Below are 24,392 nucleotides of genomic sequence, written 5' to 3'. Positions count from 1 at the left end.
GTGAAAGTGAGGAGGGTATACATTGTCATCTTGTAGGAAAGCCAGCATTTGATGGCATGCCATGCATGAAGAACAGAAAGAAAACCAGTTTGGCTGTAGCATCAAGTATGGGAAGGGAAGAAATAGATATTGAGACTAGAATCTTTGTTTGAGCCAGGTTGTGAAAGGTTTTAAAAACTAGAAGCAGTTTCATTATCTTACACTTCTGAATCAAAACTTCATAGTGGAAAAACATAAGCAGAGTATCCTCAATTCAGATTACACAATCACTTTATAAAGCAGAAAGCTAACTCTAATGAGTTGATTTAGCAACATATTTCAGTAAGCCAGTGGCAATTAGATGACTACAAAGAAATAGATCAAAGCTAATTTAACTGTGTAAACCAAGAAGGTGATAAATACAAACACCAGGTCTTTATGAAGTCTTTGCAAACTTTTAAACTCAGGTTCTTAATATGATGCCATTATTCTGTAAATAACCTTCAACAATGGAAAGAAAATTTATAAGTTTGGTCAACACAGATGCACACAGTACATTCTTAATTTACAATTTATAACAAATTTAAAAATAGCTCTCATGGAGCAAGATATTAATTTTTATAGTGTGGCAGACCGAACTTAGTCCATGTGAGGAAAAATTAAATTTGTGCTACACTCATGTACAGATTATTTGTGTCATACTAATTAATAATCTAAGTCACTAAAATGTACACTTCTCAAAAGTACACAGTAATTTTAAAGATTTTGCATATCATTCACTTATGGTTGCACAAATAAAGAAAAAGTCACTCAAAACACAAGCACTTTTTTTGCAGTAATCATTCAAACATCCTTACACAGATGTGGGTTTATTTTTTAAACTAGACTTGACTGACTCAGTTAATGTATTGGGTTTTTTATCCTTTGTTTCAGAGTTGGCAGGGAGGTGGAGAAGGAAAAATGAGGTAATGAAAGTAATATAACAAAATATATTAATACAAATATTAAACTGAACTAGAAAAGGATATTAATTAGTTAACTGCTTTTGTAATTCAAATGGTACTATTCTCTGTGCTCAGTAAATATGAATTTCTCAGGTCCTTTGACTTCAATGTAGAAAATGAACTGTTCTCCACAAGTGAATTTCCTCAATAATTAAAGTTTATCCTTTTCAATTGCAATTTTTTTTATTTTGGTCACGTAAGTTTCAAATCTCCTTTTAGATGTATTAAAATTTTCAAGATATTAACAAAGGTTGAAAACAGTAAACTTTAAAAATGTTTTGACAGAAACAAGGAAAAATTGGGCCTTCGGTAAATAAATCCAATGGTAAAAACAAATGTGGAAAAAAATCTCCTAGATAAGTTTACAAACTTAATACAAAGTCCATTAAAATACAAATAGACTATTTTATAGAACTAAATAAAATGATAGCATTCAATATGGGAAAAATAAAGAGATTTACCAACAAGAAAGATGAAAATAAAAACTAATGATGGAAGGATTTGTTCTGTCATTTTTCAGAATATACCAGGAAAGAAATAATTATCAAAATCATATGGTACCAGGTGAAATTTAAAAAATAAAAGAAACAGAAGGCAGACATAGTACCAAGTGTATATTAAAGGTAAGTGTTTAAACTCTAAGGTTACCACACTGGGGAATTATTATACAGTAAAAATTTATAGGAAAACTGGATAACAAAATGACAAAATTAACTTCTGCCCAAAATATACCATCAAAAATTCCATCTGGGTTAAATGACCAATCATGGTCCCAACAGACAGACAATGAAGTATACCTTTTTTGGGTTCAGTACACAAGAGGAGGGGTATGAATGCAGTATATAGTATATACCTTATCAGATTTAGTCTCAGGACCAATTAGTTTTGCTTAAGTGTTTTAAGCAGGAAATGATTACCATGTAAAAAACAAATGGCACCAATAAAATTATTTAGCCATTAAAATAATTTGAAAATTGGATTTAACAGGAACAATATATTTATTTTAATTACAAAGAAGAAAATGTTTGACTATCAAACAGGTGAACAGAACTATTAGAAACAAAACAGCTTTAAAATAAGTTTTTATAGCTTTAGTGATATAAAAATCAAAAGGTTTTGCATACCATACAATAACATAACCATAAGGAAACAGACTGGGGAAAAGTCCTCAACTGATACATACTATATAACAAATATGGAATTAAAGGTCAAATATGATGGACAGAAATAGGACATATATAGCATATAACCAACAACTTGGGAGCTGGCAACATAGAGTGAAAGAGATGAAGGACAGATGGTCACATACAGTTGAAGGAGTCACCTACAATAAGACTACAGATCTCAGAATGTATTGAAGTATATTTGGAATATATTAACAAATACATTCCAATGACTATATTATATGAAGCAATGGCAATACCCAAAGGAAAGGGACTCTTTTGTTCATAAGACATTACATTTAAAATTCTACACAATGCAAAAGCTGGAATCATAGAGGTAATGTGGTCTAACACCTTATTTTTACAGATGAAGAAATTAAGCTGAGGAAAGCTAAGTGACTTGCAGGGTGTGCATCCAGATCCTTTTGACTTAAAACCCAGTGCACTTTTCTCTGTATCACATTACCCAAACATAATCATTTAAAAGTTAATGTTGTTAAACATACCTTCGAATAATCATCAGATAATATGTCAAATGTCACAACTGAAAAACAAGAGGAAAAGTACATAATCATTTATGTATTCATTAAGTATTCATTTATGAACCCAAAGGAAACAATAATATATATACACAGGTTGATATGTATAAAGACAGTGCAATTCTGAGCTTTAACAATTTAAATAAGAGCTTTAACAGCTATATATACAGTATTCACAATGTATATACATAATATTCATATCACACATAATATGAATATTGTAGGTAATAAATTTGCATTTCACATTTAAATACATATATTTGCATTTACACATATTTACACACTTGCATATCAGGGTTACCATATTTCACCACATAATCATCACCACCCCTTCATCACATTGCTCACAATGCTTAAACAGTAAACAAAACAGCAACATACTCCTCCCCCAGTGGCACTGCAAGCCTAGAATTCTCAGTGCATACTCATTGTCAGTGTATTTCAGAAAGTCAACATGAATGGTTTGTTTAGACTACTACAGTACTAACAGTATTGTCACTCAACTCAATGAAGAGCCATAGGCACAAGGGGAGCAGGTGGACAGGCAAAGATGACATGAGTAAGTCATGTGATGTGGTAAGACTTGCATCTTTCCAATTTCAATGTATATTCATGAGTACTGCATGCATCCTAATCTTGTACCAAACACAGCTTAGTATAAATGATTTTTAAGTAATACCAACACAATTTAAGAGGGGGGGAGGGAGAGATTCACATAATGATCACACTCTACTTTTTTGTGAAAATTTGTCATAAAATCTGCAACAATTGCATGATGAAATATAGTATCTATCTTAATTCATAAGTTATACAACTATAGGAGTCCCAACTTTCTTTATAATAAAACCAGAATGAAATTTCCATTTTAATCATTTATACACTATAACAAACAGACTTCAAAAACTCCCACCACCAGAGAGCAGAGCCAAGATGGCAGAGTAGAAGCAGAGACCCACTTGAGTTCTTCCCCTAGACCCCTCAAAAAAACCTGCAAAAAATGACTAAACAAATTCTAGAGCAGCAGAAGCCACAGAATGAGACTGAAGCAAATTTCCAGCCCAAGGCAACCTGGAAGGTCAACAGAAAAGGCTGCGGGAGCTGAGCTGGAGCAGACTTTAGGGGGCTGAATTGCTGGGGGCTTCCAGACTTCTCAATCCACAAAGGCCACAGACAGCTTTGAAGGTGAGTGGGGTCTGAGAGAAGAGCGTGGTCCAGTCCCAGCTCCAGTCCCATCCAGGTCCCAACGTAGTGGCAGCCACTGCTGAAGAGGCTGCTGCTTATGGAGCCCTCCACTTAACAAAGAGCTCAAAGATCAAGTGACTGGCTGGGAAGATGAGCTAACAGGAAAAGAAAAAACAGACTATAGATTCTTACTTTCTTCATGTAAAGGTATTTTCTTATGTCATTGGTGATAAGGAAAATCAAGGGCTACAACCAGAAGACAACCAAGTCAAGGCTCCTGCATCCAAAGCCTCCAAGAAAAATACATAATGGTCTCAGGCCATGAAAGAGCTCAAAAGGGATTTTGAAAATCAAGTAAGAGAAGTAGAGGAAAAATTGGGAAGAGAAATGAGAGTGAGGCAAGAAAATCATGAAAAAGGAGTCAACAGTTTGCTAAAGGAGACCCCCTCCCCCCCAAAAAACTGAAGAAAACAACACCTTTAAAATTAGACTAACCCAAATGGCAAAAGAGGTTCAAAAAGCCAATGAGGAGAAGAATGCCTTAAAAAGCAGAAAGGGCCAAATGGACAAAGATGTCCAAAAGCTCACTGAAGAAAATAATTCCTTCAAAATTAGAATGGAGTAAATGAAAACTAATGACTTTATGAGAAATCAAGAAATTATAAAACAAAACCAAAAGAATGAAAAAATTGAATTCAATGTAAAGTATCTCACTGGAAAAACAAGTGACCTGGAAAATGGATCCAGGACTGATCCAACCATTCTGGAGAGCAATTAGGAACTATGCCCAAAGGGCTACAAAAATATGCATACCCTTTGACCCAGCAATATCGCTTCTAGGACTATATCCCCAAGAGATCATAAAAATGGGAAAGGGTCCCACATGAACAAAAATATTTATAGCAGCACTCTTTGTGGTAGCCAAAAACTTGAAATCAAGGGAATGCCCATCAATTGGGGAATGGCTGAATAAATTATGGTATACAAATGTAATGGAATACTATTGTGCTATAAGAAATGATGAACAGGAAGACTTCAAAGAGGCCTGGAAAGACTTATATGATCTGATGCTGAGTGAAAGGAGCAGAACTAGCAGAACTTTGTGCACAGCAATGACCACAATGTGCGAGAGTTTTTTCTGGTAGAGTTGGAACTTCATTGCAATGCAAGGACTTAAAACAATTCCTAATGGTTTTTTAAGGCAAAATGCCTTCCACATCCAGAGAAAGAACTATGGAATTCAATCACAGAATGTAGCAGATCATTTTTTGTGTGTGTACTACATTTTGGTTTGTTATATGATTTCTCCCACTCATTTTAATTCTTCTACACAGCATGACTATGCTGAAAATGTATTTAATAGGAATATATGTGTAGGACCTATATAAAATTGCATGCCGCCTCAGGGAGGGAGGGAGGGAGGAGGGAAGGGAAAAAAAAAGTCTAAGTTATACGGTAGTGATTGTAGAACACTGAAAATAAATGAAATTTATTAAAAATTTTTTAAAAATGGATCCAGGAGAGATAATTTAAAAATTATTGGACTACCTGAAAGCCATGATGAAGAAAAGAGTCTACAAATCATCTTTCAAGAAATTATCAAGGAAAACTGCCCTGATATTCTAGAACCAGAGAGTAAAATAGAAATGGAAAGAATCTAGCAATCACCTCCTGAAAGAGATCCCAAAAGGAAAACTCCTAGGAATATTGTAGCCAAATTCCAGAGTTCCCAGGTCAAGGAGAAAATATTACAAGTAGTCAGAAAGAAACAATTCAAGTATTGTGGAAACACAATCAAGATAACACAAGGTTTAGTAGCTTCTACAGAACGAATCTGAGGGCTTGGAATATAATATTTCAGAGGTCAAAGGAGCTAGAATTAAGACCAAGAATCACCTACCTACCAAAACTGAGTATAATACTTCGGGGAAAAAATGGAATTTCAATGAAATAAAGGACTTCCAAGCATTACTGTTGAAAAGACCAGAGCTGAATAGAAAATCTGACTTTCAAATACAAGAATCAAGAAAAGGCAAACAGAAAAGAGAAACCATAAGGGACATTAAAGTTTCCTTTAAAGGAAAGATGATATTTGTAACTCATGAGACCTCTTTCAGTACTAGGGTAGTTGGAAGGAATATATATACATGTATGTGTGTGTGTATGTGTATCTATGTATGTCTATATGTGTGTATGCGTGCACACATGTATGTGTGTATGTACAAAGAGACAGAGAGAGGGCACAGCATGAATATGAAGGGATGATATCTAAAAAAGAAAATTAAATGTTGAAAGAAATGTACTGGGAGAAAGAGAAAAGAAGAGGTAGAATGTAGTAAATCATCTCACATAAAAGAGGCAAGAAAGAGCTTTTACAAGGGAAGAGGGGAAAGATGAGAGGGAATTAAGTGAGTCTTACCTTCATGGGATTTGGCTTCAGGAGGGAATGACATATACACTTAAAATTGGGTATGGAAATTTATCTTACCCTACATGAAAGTAGGGGGGCAGGGGATAAAAGAAGGGGGATAATAGAAGAGACAGCAGACTGGGGGAAGGGGTAATCAGAAGCAAACATTTTTATAGAGGCCAAAGGAGAGAACAGAATAAATGAACGGAAGGACAGGATAGAGGAAAATATAGTAAGTCTTTCACAACATGACTGTTATGGAAGTGTTTTGCATGACTACATATGTACAACCTATACTGAATCACTTGTCTTCTCAGTGGGGGTGGGTAGGGAGGAAGGAAAGGGAGAGAAAGTGGAACTCAAAGCGTTAAAAATGAATGTTAAAAATTGTTTTTACATGCAACTAGGAAATATGATATATAGACAATGGGTTACAGAAATCTATCTTGCCCTACAGGAAAATAGAAGGGAAGTGGATTGAGGGAGTGGGAGGTAATAGGATAGATTGGAGGAAAGGGAAACTAGAATACATGTTGTCCTGGAGTGGGGGGAGAGGCAAGATGGGGAGAAAATTTGAAATTCAGAATTTTGTGGAAGTGAATGTTGAAAACCGGAAATAAATAAATTTCATTAGAAAAAAACAACAATATCCCATTACCACCCAAGTAGATTCCTAAATCAGTATTTCAAAGAATGGTACTCTCAAATGTCCACTCAGCTATCATGTCAATTAAACAGGCAAGTTTACATCATTTCACTTCTCTTTATTCTTCTGGTTCTTTTTCATTTTTAAAGCCAACAGCTCAACAGAAAGGGGGATTTCTCTGTACTTAATAGCATTTTACACAATCATCAAATACCAAATGAATAGGAATTTTGAAAACTGAATCAGCTGTTATCTCCAATTCCAATAATTTTCAATCCTTCTAGGAAAACAAGGATAAAATAAATCATTAGAACATGGCTTCAATTCTTTAGCCAAACTTTCTTTCTCTTCCTCCAGCACCAGGAAGATTTACAGTTTCTCACTTCCACTGAAGACAGTCAGGCAGGAAAGTAAGTAAGCAAGTAGTGTAGACAAACATTAATCACTAGTGTCATTACTTCACTCACCATCTGAATCCAAGCACCTTTCAAATTTCAAGGATAACTGATAAGTGTCATAGCATCGAACTCGTGGCTTATATGTACCTATAACATAAAATTAATATAATATAAAATATAATATAATATAATATAATATAATATAAAAACCAAACTGCATACATTTCCTTGCAAAGAAAGAACAGCATGACAACATTAGTATTTAATCATCTAATGACAAGATGGCAAAAGGCAGGTCAGCTTCCTATTATCAAAATGCAAGCTATTTACACTCTACAGTTATATGTTTTCTTTTATTGTCCCACAGACACTTAGGAATCTTTCATCTCTGGACCCTGTGTGCCCAGGAAAGTTCTTACTGTCATCACCCTTCCTCTGCAGAAGGTGTTCCTTCCCTCTGCACAGCATATAACTTAAACCAGTTTAATTTCTGCCACCTTTTAATGGAATTTTATCCAGTTTTAAATTATCAGTACTACTATGACATTTTATGAGTGTCAACAATTATGGAGTTTTCAGCTCCCTTTTTAATGTCAATTATTCTAATCTTATTTCCATTTGAAAATTTTTTAAAAAGTATGCAAACGTTAACAGAGTACTGGGTTCTACTATCTGAAATTATAATATTTATCAAGCCTAAAATTCCATGTAGATTAGATTTATAAATTTTAACTTTACCAAAAAAAAGCAACACTAATATAAATTACCATACCAACTAGCACACAACATCAACAATCATTATTTTCATTTAGAATTAAGACATTGTCAAGAAGCAGATTAAGAGAGTGGGGGAAAACAGAGATCTGGAGATTAGAAGATCTCAGTATTAGTCTTTAGTTTGGCTATTTCCCAGTCATGTGACCTTGGGCAAGTTGCTAATCTAATCTCAGATTCAATTTCCTCACCTGTAAAATAGAAATTAGATTATATTCAAAAACTATTTGTTAAGTGGTTGGGACTATATTCTACTGGGAGAAGAAACAGTATCTGTCCTGTCTACCGCACAGAGTTCTTGTGAGGGTAAAGTAACAATGTGAAAATATTTTAAACTATAACGTGCCCTACAAATGAGAGGTAGAAAAAACAGCAATACTGTATCTAGCGCAAAAGATGATCACATGTATATAGCTTACACAATACCAATATGAAATTTAAGGGTAGAAAAATGGATGAGAAAATGAGTGGTTTTACATTTTTTTACAGAACTAAATACTGCATGCTAAAAAAACTAAATAAATCCATGCTATAAACTAAAAAGAACATCTACTGACACAAAAAAAAAAGTTACCATATTTTAAAAACAAAGATTGTGAACATAGGATCTAATAAGTGTGTAAAGGCTGACAAAGGTGAGGAAAAAAGGATCTTAATTTATTGCTGTAAACAAAAAAGGTGACCAAGAAAGTACCAAGAACTATCAACTCATATACCTACTTTTCTATATATTTAAAATTTTTATGAGAATAATCTAAGAAGATAACAAGACCAACATCCGTAAGGGAATATTAAAAAGTGATAGTTAACCCTTTTAAAAATTTCATTTCCACCATTTCAAATTGAATGGCCAAAGATAAAGCATTTGGACAACCATTTGTAAAACTGGATGACTTGATCACTTCACCCAGATTCTTGACTTTCTGAACTTATGACCTTTGATCTTTGTCTCCTTTCAGAAATAATTCAAGTGCTTAGTCTTCGTGAATCAAAATGAAAGTCTATGTACGTATATATAATACATTCCAGGTCAAATAAAGCAGAGGAAAACATGTTTTCATGGATTTTCTACATAATTTAAAATGAGATAAATATTTTTTCTAGTTATTATGTGGTGGTTAGAGTGCTGGACTTAGAATCAAGGTGACCTAGAGTCAAAGTCACCTTTTAACACTTAATAGGTATGTGATCAAGGACAGGCCATTCAAAAGGTGACCTGGAGTCAAAGCCACCTTTTGACACTTAATAGGCATGTGATTAAGGGCAAGTCATTTAAGAGTTCTGAACCTTTGTTCCCTTCTCTATAAATTGGAGATAACAATACCTACCTTACAGGCTTGTTGTGAGGAAGGAAAGAAATACCTTTTGTTAAAGGGTTTTAAAGATTTTTAAAACATCAAAAAAAATGACAGTCCATAGTAAAACCACATCATTATCATACAAAATTGACTATTAATAGAATATAAGATCCCGCTGTTTTGTGTTTACTGTTTATTGACTATAAAAATAATCAATTAATAACCATTTGTTATGTGATTATTAGATGCCAGGCATGCACTAGGGAGACAAAGAAAAAAATAGTCTGGATTTGATTTCATAAAATATTAAACTACTTTGGTGTGTCTCTTCCAACAAGGGAAATTGTGTGTGTATGTCACATAAGATTCCTTGAAAGATATGAGACAATCCAGTTCAAAGATCCTCTGATTATTAATATCAACACATAAAACAGGCAAATGTATGCTCATTAAAGCTCATCAATGTACGCTCAAGAAGCATTTATTAAGTGCCCACTGCATGCCAGGCACTGTGCAGGAAACGGGGATAAAACAAAACGGGCACATCTCTCACAGAGCTGACATTCTATCAAGCGGCTCGCCATGGTCAAAGGAGAGCCTGTTATGGACCCATTCCGTCAGTATAGCCTGAAAAGATAGTGCAAACAAATAATGCTTCTAGCCCATCATCATAGGAGTTAATTAACAGACAACATTAAAGGAGTTAATTAATCCAAATTTCTCCCTAAAACAAAGGTTCATGTTTGCTGGTAGCAACTTATGTCTCTAAATTACAGAAAACTACAAGCTATATAGAACTGATATTACATCACTCAAATGTCATTGGAGAAATGCAAGATGGGCGGGTAAAGCTAAGCCACTGTTATATAAAAGGTGCAAAATGTAGAGGATGAAATCAAAAGAAATTCACAATTAAAAAAAAAAAAACCAGATGAACCTGTCATGTCATGTAGCCACAGTGAAAGGTAAACTGAAAGACAACTGGTATGCTCCACTAAGGGGCAGCTAGATGGCACAGTGGATAGAGAGCTGGGCTTAGAGTCAGAAAGACCTAAATTCAAATCTAGCCTCAGATACATCCCATGTGACCCTGGTTAAGTCACTTAATCTTGTTTGCTTTAGTTTCCTCATCTACAAAATGAGATGGAGAAGGAAATGGCAAATAACTCCACTATCTTTGAAAGAAAACCCTGAATGGGGTCATGAAGAGCTGGACGCAATGAAAACAACTGAACAACAACATGATCTACTGACATATACTTGAAATGTTAAGAGAATATCAAGAAAGTCTCTAGCATATGGCACAGACTCCGTCACCCCTATGATATACTTATGGTCAGGGGTCACATTAGATAAGGAGGTATGAAAGGGAAACAGGGAATCTGCAGGATACTTCGTAGGGAAGGAATAAGTGAACAAAACAATCTCAATTTTAGCTACAGTGGTAACCCCAATCCAAACCCATCCAACCAAACCATCAAAACCTACTCAGTCCCATAGTAACTAGGACTAAAACTCCAGTAAAGCCCCTTATCTATAATAACTGGCTAGAATCTACAAGGACTCTCTAAATCACATCCCAAAGGCAAGCTAAATAGTTTACTCTAATTAGGCTAGTGATAGAAGAAGGTACCTATAGAGGCCACTATTTTTCAGGGTATTTACCAGGGCTTCCCACTGTTTCTAGAAACAATTTACCAACATTTAATAAAATAATTCTTTTTGCTACTATGTTGTAGTGCTTGTTGACCTGAAGTGCCCATGACTCAAATCCAGGTTCTCCTTAGGCTACAACTATGATCTGCACTGTTAAAGGAAATACCTACATCTATAAGACCACAGATCCACTGGAATACTGTGATAAATTCTTTTTTCTAACATGAGTGCTCTTCAACATATGCAAGATAAAATCCTAAAAAGCTGTTGGAGGGGGGTGGAGCCAAGATGATGGAGTAGAAAGATGCATATACTCTAGAGCTTCCCCCACAGCCCACAAAATACCTGTAAACAATGACTCTCAACAAATTCTAGAGCAGCAGAAGCCATAGAACAACAGAGGGAAAGAGGTTTCCAGTCAAAGGTAACCTGGAAGGCCAACAGGAAAGGTCTATCTCACTAGACACTGAGCAGAGCTGAGCCCACGCCTGGCCACTCAGCATGGGGAGGAATAAAACCGTAACAGGCCTCTGGGGCAGAATTCCCAGCAGGGAGGGTTCCAGATACCTCAACCCACAAGCCACAAAGAAAGCTCCAAAGGTCAGGGTGGGAGGGCTTTTTCAGCTGGGCGCGAGGGGAAGGAGTTCCTCCAGCAATAGACCCAGGCAATGGCAGAGGTACAGCAACAGACTGCAGGCAGCTACAGTGGCCAGGAAGCAACCTAGGTCCATTGTCCAGGCAGCTCAGCTTAAAGCCTCTGACAGTAGGGAGCAGCTGATCTAAACTTCAGCTCTGAGTGAGGGCCCCACCCCCACACAAAGCCCAGGGGAACTAAGCAACTGAATCAAATCTTTTGACAAAGGATTGAGAAGTCAAGTAACTGGCTGGGAAAATGGCCAAAAAAGGGAAAAAAAATAAGACCGTAGAAGGTTACTTTCTCAGTGAACAGGTGTCTCCTCCCATCCTTTCAGATGAGAAAGAACAAGGCACACTGTCACAGGAAGTCAAGGCCCCTGCCTCCAGGGCCTCCAAAGGGAACTTAAACTTGGCTCAGGCAATAGAAGAGCTTGAAAAGCGAGATAGCAGCTTGCTAAAGGAGAACCAAAAAAAATGCTGAGGAAAATAACACCTTTAAAAAGAGGCTAACTCAATTGGAAAAAGAGGTCCAAAAAAGCCAATGAGGAGAAGGAGGTTTTAAAAAGCAGAATTAGCCAAATGGAGAAGGTTCAAAAAGCTCACTGAGTTCAGGGAAATGAATGACTATGAGATAAACCAAGCAGTTAAAAAACAAAACCAAAAGTTTGAAAAAATAGAAGATAATGTGAAACATCTCATTGGAAAAACAACTGATCTGGAAATAGATCCAGGAGAGACAATTTAAAAATTATGGGACTACCTGAAAGCCATGATCCAAAAAAGAGCCTAGACATGAAATTATCAAGGAAAACTGTCCAGATATTGTAGAACCAGAGGGCAAAATAAACACTGAAAGAATCCACCAATCACCTCCTGAAAGAGATCCAAAAAGAGAAACTCCTAGAAATATTGTGGCCAAATTTCAGAGTTCCCAGGTCAAGGAGAAAATACTGCAAGCAGCTAGAAAGAAACAATTTGAGTATTGTGGAAATACAATCAGAATAACACAGGATCTGGCAGCTTCAACATTAAGGGACTGAAGGGCTTGGAATAGGACATTCCAGAAGTCAAAGGAACTGAGATTAAAACCAAGTTTCACCTACCCAGCAAAAGTGAGTATAATACTTCAAGGTAACAAATGGTCATTCAATGATACAGAGAACTTTCAAGTATTCATGATGAAAAGACCAGAACTGAAGAGAAAATGTGACTAGCAAACACAAGAATCAAGAGAAGCAAGAAAAGGTAAACAGAAAAGAGAAATCATAAAAGACTTTCTAAAGCTGAACTGTTCACATTCCTACATGGAAAGAAATATTTATAACTCTTGAGACTTTTCTCAGTAGTTGGGTAGGTGGAGGGATTGTACATAAACACACATGTGCACATAAACACACACACACATACAGAGCGTACAGGCTGTGTTGAATCAGAAGAGATGATAAACACACAAAAATAAATAAAATAAAAATTAAGGGGCGAGGGAGAAAAATACTGGGAGGAGAAAGGGAGAAATGGAATGGGACAGGCTATAACTCATAAAAGAGATAAAGAAAAATCTTGTTTAAAGGAGGAGAAAAGGGAGACGGGGAGAGGGGAAAAGTAAAGCTACTCTCTCCACATATGGCTTAAGGAGGGAATAACATGCTCACTAAATTTGGTATGAAAATCTATCTTATGCTACAGGAAAGTAGAGAGGAGGCGAGGGAATAAAAAAATAAGGGAGGACAGAGTAGGATAGAGGGCAATATAGTTAGTATTACAAAACATGATTATTAAGGAAGTCTTTTGCAAAACGACACATATTTAGTCTGTATGGAATTGCTTGCCCTCTCAGTGGGGACGGGTAAGGAGGAAGGGAGGCAGAGAAGTTGGAATTCAAAATATTAGAAACGAATGTTGAGAATTACTACTGCATACAACTGGGAAATAAGAAACACAGGTAATGGGACATAGAAATTTATCTTGCCCTACAAGAAAAGAGAGAAGATGGGAATAAGGGAAGGATGAGGTGTGATAGAAGGGAGGGCTCATTGAGGGATGGGGTAATCAGAATGCAAGATATTAGGGAGTGAGGGGAGAGATGAGGAGAAAAATTGGACATGTTACAAAGTGATGTAAAAGCAGTTAGTATTAAAACAACTGACTGAATTAATTATTGAGACTAAATCAGAGACATCTTTAGTTTGGGAAAATGAATTTTAGTCTAAGTTTCCTAGAGATAGGTAACCTTGGATAAAATTTGGCATTGATGGAAAAGTTAAAAGTCGTAATGGTAAATTTGATTTTATGATTGTTATTTAATCAGGAACTAGAACATGTATAGAAAGGCATGTAAGCCACTTAAGACTCGCCTCAAAAGATGTTCCTTAGCCAATATGAAATTTAGTCATATCTGAAACCTGGTTATTGGAACTTGCTATTTTAAGATTCTACGGGACTATTAACTGATTGTTCTTCTGAGTCTAACTCAGAAGTATGGTATGGATAGCAAGAAAGGTGGTCTGAGCCTCCAATCCATGATGCCAATAAGTCTGTGAGATGCTGGAATGAACTGAAAAAGGTGATCTCATGGGAAGGGTGGGAGAGCAGCTGTTCAGCCTGGGCTAAGGTAGGATTCTCCTGACTCAATTTCCCCATTGACACCTTGCAGACTTTAAGCCTGACTGAATGCAAGGTGACAATCTACTCCTGCCTGGAACTGACATGAAGTTGGGGAGATATTGTTTCCCTGTAATTACTCTTAGTGGCAATTTCCTATAGTCAAAAGGTTTGTAAGCTTAACACCAGATCTATTAAATTACAGATTGTTGGTAGGGGAACATCCGAGGTTAAGTCTACAATCAAGCTATTAGGCTTAGGACTTTAGACCAACAACAAGTTAGGGTCCTTTAATTCTTAGTAATAGTGTGGAGACAATTAGGTCAAGGGCTTGTGAAGTTAGCACCCATAGTTATTATTTGTGTCTCAGTTCCTTAATGTTAAAAAAAAATTCGTTTGTGGTCTATATTGTAAATGCTTTAAAAGAAGTATCACCTGACCAAAAGTTTTATGTGATATGAACTATGTTAAAAACAAAAAACAAACAAAAAATAACAAAATAAAAATAAACTTTCTATTTCATAGCCCCCCCCCCCACCCCGGAAAAGAGTTGTTGTAAATGAAATTCTATATATACCACACTTGTTTTCCCACTAGTGTCCATCAGGTTATAAATGTTAATAATCATGGTGATAAGGTTAAAGAAATAAGACTATAATCATTACTTGTGTTTGTAGAAAATATATCAAAGTTTGGGTCAAAAAGAAAATAAAGTTTGGGTCCAAGTATATTAATGAAGATAGTTGTGGTGAGAGCATTATCCTAAAGGTCTGCCCTGCTCAGGCTGAACTAGTTGTTACTTAGTTAGACCAGGGGACTGACGGCTCAGAGAACCTCTGCTGCACTTAATATAAGAGCTAGAGCACAGTTTCCTCACTCCTCTTTCAGTCTTCTGTCATGTCAACAGCATGTTCAATACTGGCAGAGGGAAACTACCCTTTGCTGAATCAACGCTACCTTTTCATTGAATATTCTAGCTGTGTTCTGCATGGCTTTCCCCTGCTATAGCTAAGTAAACCCCCCATAAACACTTTCGGGAAGGGAAAAGGTCAAATTTGTATATGGAATTAAAAAAACAAGGTGGGATACAGTAGGATAGAGGGCAATATAGTTAGTATTATACAACATGATTATTATGGAAGTCATTTGCAAAACTACACATACATAGCCTATATTAAATTGCTTGCCTTCTCAATGGCGATGGGTGAGGAGGAAGCAAGAGAAGTTGGAACTCAAAGTTTTAGGAACAACTGTTGAGTATTGTTCTTGCATACAACTGGGAAATAAGAAATACAGGTAATGGGGTATAGAAATTCATCTTGCCCTATAGGACAAAAGAGAAGATGGGGATAAGGGAAGGGAGGGATGTTAGAAGGGAGGACAGACTGGTGGTAGTGGTAATTAGTATGCTCGGTGTTTTGGGGTGGGGGGAGGGGAGAGATGGGGAGAAAATTTGGAACTCAAAATTTTGTGGAAATGAATGTTGAAAACTTAAAATAAATAAATTTAAGAAAAAAATTTTTAAAAAAAAGAAAAAAAATGAAAGAACAAAAAAAAGGTCCAGAATATCAAGGGAATTAATGAAAAGAAATGCTGGCAATCATCAAAACCATTCGGTACTGGCTAAGAAAGAGGGGGTAGGTCAGTGGAAGAGGTTGGGTACACATGACACAGTAGTCAATGACTATACCAGTCTACTGTTTGATAAACCCAGGGACCCCAACTTCTGAGATAAGAACTCACTATTTGACAAAAACTGCTGGGAAAACTGGAAAACAGAGTGATGCAAACTGGGCATAGACCAATGCCTGACACCACACACTAGAAGGATGTGAATAGACAATCTCAGGACTAGTGAATGCCTGCACTCAATACAAATACATGACACGTAACATCCCAAGTTCACTGGGACATCACTAATGGGGTGAGGAGAGAGACAAAAATAAAAAAACCGAGGAAATAATGCCATGCCTATACATTTTAGCATCTGCTACGTTTATTGTATTGAGTTATTATATAGTGAGGGACAGTTCTAATATGAAATATCAATGAGATGATAAAAGTAAAACACCTGATAAAAGATTTAGTCTTAAAAGTTAGAAGAGACCTCAAATGTCTTCTAGTTCAACCACAATCTGAAACATAATATTTCCATGATGTCCTGAACAATTGATCACACAACCCCTAATTAAAGATATTTAGTGACAGAGAACTCATTACCTCTAGAGGTTACCCATTCTATTTTTTGGACAACTACAATTATTGGCAACTTTTTTCCTTGTTATTTGCTAAAATGTGCTTAAAAATGAAAACTACAACAATAACCATCAAAATGACCATGCTATCATTACAGTATATGTAAAAGTGACTATTTTCATTACATTTTCTATAAACGGATAAAATACTACAACTTACCAGTTGCTAAAATATACTGTCCATCTTTTGACACTTTAATAGTGGTGCTAACCGTGGGCATTTCAAAATCCTGGATAAGTTCAATTCTCCTCCGAATATCTACAGAGAGACAGACCAAGGAAAAAAATTTAATAAACCAATGCATGAAATTCATCAGGTATTTACTTGTTCTATAGGAAAAAGAAAAAAGCCCCTTTTCCATATACAAAGTGTTCACATGAAAAGCTACCAACTGCCATATCATTCTTAGCCACCAGTAAGTAATCCCAAATTGCTTCCTCCATTAAATAAGAATGACTACTGAGTTTCTTTTTTAATCTCTGTACTTTGTATACTTGCACTTTTTAATTTCCCATCTCAGAAGTGACAAACTTTAACTCTCAAAAGTATCTCTACAAAGAAAACCTCCAGAGTATTAAAGAATGAAGAGAAAGAGAAAAGTACAATAAATTTAACCTACTACCACTAGGTTGAAAGGAATACAAACTTATTAGAAAATCTACCAAAACTTTGTTTCACGTGACCCTTGGATCTTCTTTATTTTGGGTACCAAACCAAACAGAACCAAACACAAAAATATTTGTTTATTTCTAAAGAACTTGTAACTCCTGTAAGAAAATAGTCAACACTTCCTTTTGGGCATGTTGCTACTACCAATTTAACTCAGATTAGTACAGGTTAAAATCTTTAGAGAAAAGAAAAAAAGTAGACCCATCTGAGAAACTAAGGCACTGATTGATACCTACACTTATCTGTATAAGTTTTTCTGCCCCCCAATACATGTTATAATTGCGTATGTTCAGAATGTTATAGTGGGGCAAAATCAGAAAGATTTCCTGTGGGACAATGGGAAAGATATAAAGATGTCACAACTAAGGTCAGTTAGTCAACATGCCCTAATTAGGTGCCAGGTACTATGTTCAGCACTGGAAACAAAAAGAAAGGCAAAAATAAACGCCTGCTTGTAAAGTTAATGTAAGGTTAATGGGGGGGATGTTAAGAGTTAAAGATCTTCCCTGTCCATTAAGAGGCCTCAGACACCTTTTGTTAATTTCTAATGAAGCACAGGGTCAAGAGTATATATACTCTGAGGTGCAATTTTGCTCTGGGGTTTATATTTTGGAAGAGAGATCATGTGCTAGATGAGACTCTAGGCAGCTGTTTAAAGAAGCCCCCCAGCTTTGAGGGAACAGATGTTGGTGCTTCTCTCTTTGGTAACAATATATGTATTATCTACAGTCAGATAATTGGAATCCCTGTCTGTTGGTCTTTCTATTTATAATTTCTGTTTGTATTTTCTTTAAAGTTCAGGGTGCTGACTTTTCCCCCTCAACTACGTGAATGATATATGTACTTGCTTAAAGTGACTGCTGCCCTGCCCCCACAAAAGTTGCTTTCTTTTTAGAAAAATGGATTTAAGAACCTATACAGCAGGCCTTCTTGTGTATAAAGGGATTGGTCCTTTCTGTTATACTGCTCTCAAGGAGTTCACAGTCTAATAAGGGAGACAACATGCAAACAACAATGGTTAAATAAGATCTATACATGGTCATTTGGAGGTCATTTAGTAGGAAAGACACTAATATTAATGAAGTTCAGGAAAGGCTTCCTGTAGAAGATGGAAGTTTAGCTAAGAATTAAAAGAAATCAGGAGGCAGAAAAAGCATTTTCTCTGGGGGATAGCCAATGAAAATACAGTGAGTCAGAGATGGAGTATCTTGTGCAAGGAGTAGCAAGGAGATCAGTGTCACTGTATCATAAAATATGTGAATGGGATTAAAGTATGAGAAAAACAGTAAGGTGGGAAAAGGTCAAGGGCTTTATAAAGGGCTTTCAGAGTTAAACTGGATTTTATGTATGATCTTAGAGGTAAAAAGGAGCCACTGAAGATAGGTACCATCACTTTGGTAGTCAAACGGAAAATGAAATGGAGTGGGAACTCTAGTGGAGACCAACCAGAAGTCAATTTCAACAGTCCAGGCAGGTCTAAGTTGATGAGGGTCTGCCCCAGGCAGGTGGCAATATCAGAGGAGAAGAGATACATACAAGAGATGTACAAGAGAAGGTAGAAACAACAGAACTCGGTAAGAGACTGGAAATGGAGTAGTGAGTGTGAGGATTCAAGGTTGACACCAAAATTGAGAGCTTAGATGGTGGTACCCTTAACAGTAACAGGAAGTTTAGAAGAGGAGAGAGTTTGGATGGAAAGAAAAATTCAGTTTTTGACATGCTGAGTTTTAGATTTCTACAGGACATCCAGGTTAAAATTTCCAAAGGCATTTGGTGATGTCTGGACTAGGACTGGATAAAAAGATAAGAGAATCATCAGCATAGAGAAAATAATAGAATCCATATAAGCTGATGAGATCTCCAAGAGAAAAAAGAATAGAAGGAAAAGAGGGAAGAAAGAATAGTCAGTCAGGCAGAAGGAGAACCAGAAGAAAAAGAAGAAAGAAACCTAGCAAAAGAGAAGAAAAATGAAGTCTAGAGTGAAGAGAATATCTGGGGGGGAAGGTCATTAACAGTAGCAAAGACTGCAGAGAGGTCAAGAAGGATAAGGACTGAGAAAAGGCCATTCGATTTGGGAAATAAGTGATCAATGGTAACTTTGACCAGTCTGAGCAGTTTCAATTGAATGACACGATCAGAAGCTTAAAGCGAATTAAGAAAAAAAGTGAGAAGAAAGGAAATGGAGGCACATTTTGATTGCAGATGGCTTTGTCAAGAAGTTAGGCAATCAAAGGGAAGAGAGATATAAACAAGATCTAGCAAGGACGAATGTATCAAGTAAGTTGCTGGGTTTTTTTTTTTAAGGGGGAGCTGTAGGGAAACAGCTAGCAAATAGGGAAAGTAAGGATGATTTTTAATCTGCGCCAGAAGAAAACTGCCCACGTGACTAATATTATTATTATAACAGCAATGACAACAAACTAAAAATCCAGAAAAAAAATACAGAGAATAAAAGTAATCAGAGAAGTCCAAAGAAGTAAACAAGGTATCAGACATTTTTTTGTTAAGGTTAATACATTTTAAAATAAATGACAGTTTTGAATTTATGGTTTTATCTATACTCACTATTTTTAATTTTTTTTTCCTGACAGTTACTAAGTTATAAAGACAGCATGAAGTAGTAAATAGAGAGCTAACCTCAAAGCCAGTAAGACCTGCATTCAAATTATGCTTCTGACATGTAGTGGCTACATGATCCTTGGCTAGTCACATAACTTCTCAGTGATCTAGGGAATTCTCTAAGACTATAAGTTGTTGGTAGTAGCAGTTTCTGCTTTTGGGAGTTCTCTATACCGATTGAAATTACAGTCTGAATCCCTATCCCTAATAAGGAATAATAAAAATTTATCAAAATGAAGTATTGCCATTATAATATCAAACATGGGATTCAAAATACTTCAATTCTCCATACCCCTATATCACAAACATTACCATGTTCCTCAATAAATGCTTGCTGAAAAAATGAGGCTACTATACTCTAAATAAGGAACTCAAGGGAGTTTAAACCTGAAGTAGGAAATCTGAAGTACTCAATCACAAAAAGAGTACATGGATGGCTTTTTTTTCCAATGACTCTGAAAAGATTGCACTTGAAAGTGTCAGAATAACAGAAATAAAACTGAGTATTAGCAAATATTATTAGACAATAATTTTCATGGTACTTTAATTTCTAAGCTTGGTACTAAATCCTCTTTGTATTTAAAACTATGATACTATGTCTTTAAAAAAAGCTTTTTTATCTGGAAAAACCTATATGAACTGATGCTAAGTGAAGTGAGCAGAAACAGGAGAACAATGTACACAGTAAAAAAAAAAGCAGCACTGTGCAATGACCAACTCTGACAGACTTAGCTCTTCTCGGCAATGCATGATCTAAGACAATTTCAAAAACTCATGATGGAAAATCCACACCCAAAGAAAGAACTATATGAGTCTGAATGCAGATCGAGGCACAATATTTTCTTTTTATTCTTTTTTCTTCCTCATGGTTTTTCCTTTTTGTTCTGATTCTTCTTTCATAACATGACTAATATGGAAGTATGTTTAATATGATTATACATGTATAGCCTAGATCAGATTGCATGCTGTCTTGGGGAAGGGTAGGATAGGGGAGGAGGAAAAATTGAGAAATCAAAATCTTATAAATGTTTTTTTTTTTTTCCTATTAATTTTTTTATTTTTTTTAATGTTTAACAATCACTGCCATACAATTGCGATTTTATCCCTCCCCACCCACCCCCCACTACCTCCCTCCCTCCCCACGACTGCATACAATTCTGTATAGATTCTACATAAACTTTCCTATTGAGTATATTTTCACTATCGTCATGCTGTGTAGTCAGACTAAGATAAATGAAAGAATCCGTATAACAAATCAGAAAAATGGAATCCACTAGCAGTTTAAATGAAAATCTATCTTATGGTGTTAATGCTAGGCAAACTAATTTATTGTGATTATCTTTGGAAAAAAAAGGACTCTACTAATGTAAAAAAAAAACCCAAAACTTTTTAAACCTCAGTCTCCCCAAAAAGGAGTCCCCAAAAAGTAAAACAATCAATCTGAAGGAAATCTTTGACATATGGCAAAGAATAAAAATGTAAAAAGTCTAAGGAAAATTATTCACCATATCCCATAGGAGTTGACATGTCGTCGATATTTTCATCTTTTTTTTACACACACTTAGCCAAAAATCAAATAAGCTTCTAGAAGGATTTGTAATTCAAACCTACTGATTTAAGCATCAAATGTGAGTTTGTTTAAAAAGAAATGCTTCTTCGTGGTTCTGCAAATAAAATTTAAATACAGAATTATACTAGCTTGGAGAAATTAAAAAAAAAAAACTCACCAACATCTTTCTTCTGCAGTGCTCTCTTCTTTCTGTCAGAAAGCCACTGAAAGAAAATTTATTTTCTCATAACTATTATGTTATACAAAGTGAGAGATGTAATTTAAATAAACAGTACATTTTAAATTTTACATAATCCAGAACCTCATTTTTGGAAGAAATTTTTCAAAATTATAACCAAAGTGATTAAGTTTCACTAAACTCTTCACAGGTGGTGTTAACAACCAAAACATAAGTTCTGATAGGTCCTACCAAGCTGGAAAGGTTTTCAGTACAGTGTCAATCTAAGTAAATTCCAAAGAAATACATCATCAGAAAGTTGGCCACAAGTCCAAAACAATTTATGAAATCATCTAAGACATGGAAATATTATTATCAGTCTTGGTGGAAGGAATACCTATAATGACAAAATCATTAATGTTGTGACGTACTGAAAAAATATGACTGTTAGAATCATAAGATTTAAGTCTGGAAGGAATCTTAAAGTACTATTCCCCTCCCATTTTACAGCTGACGAAACTGAGCACCTAGAAGGTTAGATGATTTGCTTGAGGTCACATAAGCCAGTATGCATTAGAGGCAGGATTTGAACAAAGATCCTCAGACTCTTTCCATGGTACCACGTTACCTTTATTATGGACCTTGTTCTTAGTATGCTGCTTAACACCTTCAATTCTAAATAACTCATCAGTAAATTTCAATTAATTAAATATGTTTGTTACTGTTCCCAATGAATGGTACTACTCACTATTTTTAAGGTTTGAGGTTTAACCTGGAACTTTCTTGTTACCATATGGTCGATTTTCCAAAGTAAAAGTCATGTTAGTCTTCTTCAAGTTTCTATGATTTACCTTGGGCAGCAAAAGCTCAAAATGTCAACCAGATAAAAGCTAAGATTTCTATACTATATTCTCAATTCTCAAAGCATTCTCTTGAATTAACAAACTATAAGCTTCTCCAATGGCAACTCATCCAGGAGTTTCTATACAAAATGATGGTACTCTTGAAGCGTGTATGTGTGTGTACATGTGTAAGGATAGGTACAGTACAACAGAATGTCAGATCTGAATATCAGTCCACACTAATAAGTCAAAAAGATTCACTAATGATACAGAATTGAAAGTTGTCACTAAATTGCAATCGGTAGGCACTGAATTGGCCAATGACAGTTAATATGGATGAGGAAGAGAGAACTATTCCAAAGAACTATAAATGGCTTATTTCTGCCATAAAAATAGATGCTGCAATACAAAGTAACAACGTTTAAATGACTGACATAAATTAAGAGAGTTTACCCAAAAAAAGAACAAGCACTCTCTGGAGTTAGTGAATATACTGAAGTCACTATTAAAAAACCAATTGAATAACTAGAATTTTTCTGGTATGGGACTTGTAATAAAACTCAGAGCATCACTTATATTGTGTCACATATAAAGAACAACGGGATTCCCAATTAACTAACAAGTGATGAAGTGAACACAAATGACAACACAAGCAGAAGAAATAATAAACCAAAACACTACCAAGTTCAACTTATAATGATATATTAGTGACTAAAAGAATGAATTGGGCAATATAAAACTGGGCTGGAACAATCTCTTCAGCCTTTAAAGAAGAGGCAGAAGGAGTAAATAGATAACTCACACCGGTAACAGACAGTAGAGGATTACCTACAATTGTGAGATTTCCTAAGTGAAAAGGATCTAAAAGGCAAACGAGTCCACTTTTGATTAGATGATTTATATGGCCTCTTTCACCTTTAAATCCACTCCTCAATGAATATTACTGAGGTCAGCCAAAAGAAGGAGCCACTCTCAGCTCCATTTTCAAGCAACACCTCTTACTGCTCGGAGTGAAAGAGCTTCAATTCAACATCAATTCCTACTTATCCTTTCTAATAAACCTTCAAAAACCAGAAATGCCCTCAAAGCCACGATTCGAAATCAAAGAATCCAAGAGTTAGAAGGAATCTACAATCTATCTAGTCAAAGCGATACCGAAGCAGGAATCCCCTTTAAAGATCCCCACCCCACAGGGGGGTTATCCGCCCGGCTGGAGCACGCCCAGTGAATGGATACCCACTACCGCCCCAGACGGTCCATTCCACCTGCGGAAAGCTCTCATGATTTTACATTTATCTCTATCTTTTCTTCTCCACAGGATAAATGTCCTAGCTGTGCCACCTTAGACCAGTCACTTAGAAACGTGTGCGTGAACCAGATGATTTCTAAGTTCCCTCCTAGCACTTGGATCCTGGCAGGAGTCCACAGGAGTTCCCTGGCCTACGGACGAAAAGCCTCTTCCGTCCGATGATGCCCCAAAGATGCGTCTATGGAGCCCAAGGAGCCTGACTGTCCCCGGGTGGGGCGAGGAAGGGGGCCAGGGTACCCGGAGGGTGCCAGGGAACACTAGAGGAGGGCACGAAACTCACCTCAGGGAGGGATTTGCCGCAGCTCAGGCTGTAAATCTTCACTTCATTGAGGTTAGAGACCTGCATGGTGGGTCTTTCTCGCCCGCACCTCCAGCATGCAGGTCTGAAAGTTCTCAGCGCAGCGCACGAGCTGCGACGGCGGGCGCGCTCCTATGACGCACTTCCGGCCTCAGAGAGCCAGCCAGCGGAAGCGGAAGCGGAAGCGGTTGCTGTAGGACGAAAGAAGGCGGAGAAAACGGAAAGAAACGCCTCCTTGCTGCCCCGCCCCCTTTCGCGTTGCTTACTACGCGCAGGCGCAGTCATTTCGCTGCGGGCTAGGAAAGCTAACGTTTTTCCTTTCTTACCTCTAGTTTGAGGCTCCGTGGGCCTGGAAAGGGGGCTTCCCGCTCTCTTTTTTCCTCAGT

The 24,392-nt window shown here is 36.4% G+C and overlaps 1 protein-coding gene across 1 annotated transcript in view; it reads right to left on the bottom strand.

The window, feature by feature from the left end:
- Nucleotides 1-24,175, bottom strand: part of NOL10 (nucleolar protein 10) — a 122,508-nt gene extending 98,333 nt beyond the window's left edge. The window contains exons 1-5 of the mRNA XM_072634228.1: nucleotides 23,989-24,175; nucleotides 21,558-21,603; nucleotides 16,702-16,800; nucleotides 7,391-7,468; nucleotides 2,653-2,690 (exon numbers count right to left, since the gene is read on the bottom strand). Coding sequence (XP_072490329.1) covers nucleotides 2,653-2,690; nucleotides 7,391-7,468; nucleotides 16,702-16,800; nucleotides 21,558-21,603; nucleotides 23,989-24,054 — 327 coding nt within the window. The 5' untranslated portion in view covers nucleotides 24,055-24,175. The remainder of the gene's footprint in view (nucleotides 1-2,652; nucleotides 2,691-7,390; nucleotides 7,469-16,701; nucleotides 16,801-21,557; nucleotides 21,604-23,988) is intronic.
- Nucleotides 24,176-24,392: the final 217 nt, after the last annotated feature.

Source organism: Notamacropus eugenii, chromosome 1, assembly GCF_028372415.1.
Source record: "Notamacropus eugenii isolate mMacEug1 chromosome 1, mMacEug1.pri_v2, whole genome shotgun sequence".
Lineage (NCBI taxonomy): Eukaryota > Metazoa > Chordata > Mammalia > Diprotodontia > Macropodidae > Notamacropus > Notamacropus eugenii.
This window is presented reverse-complemented; position numbering and strand designations above follow the sequence as displayed.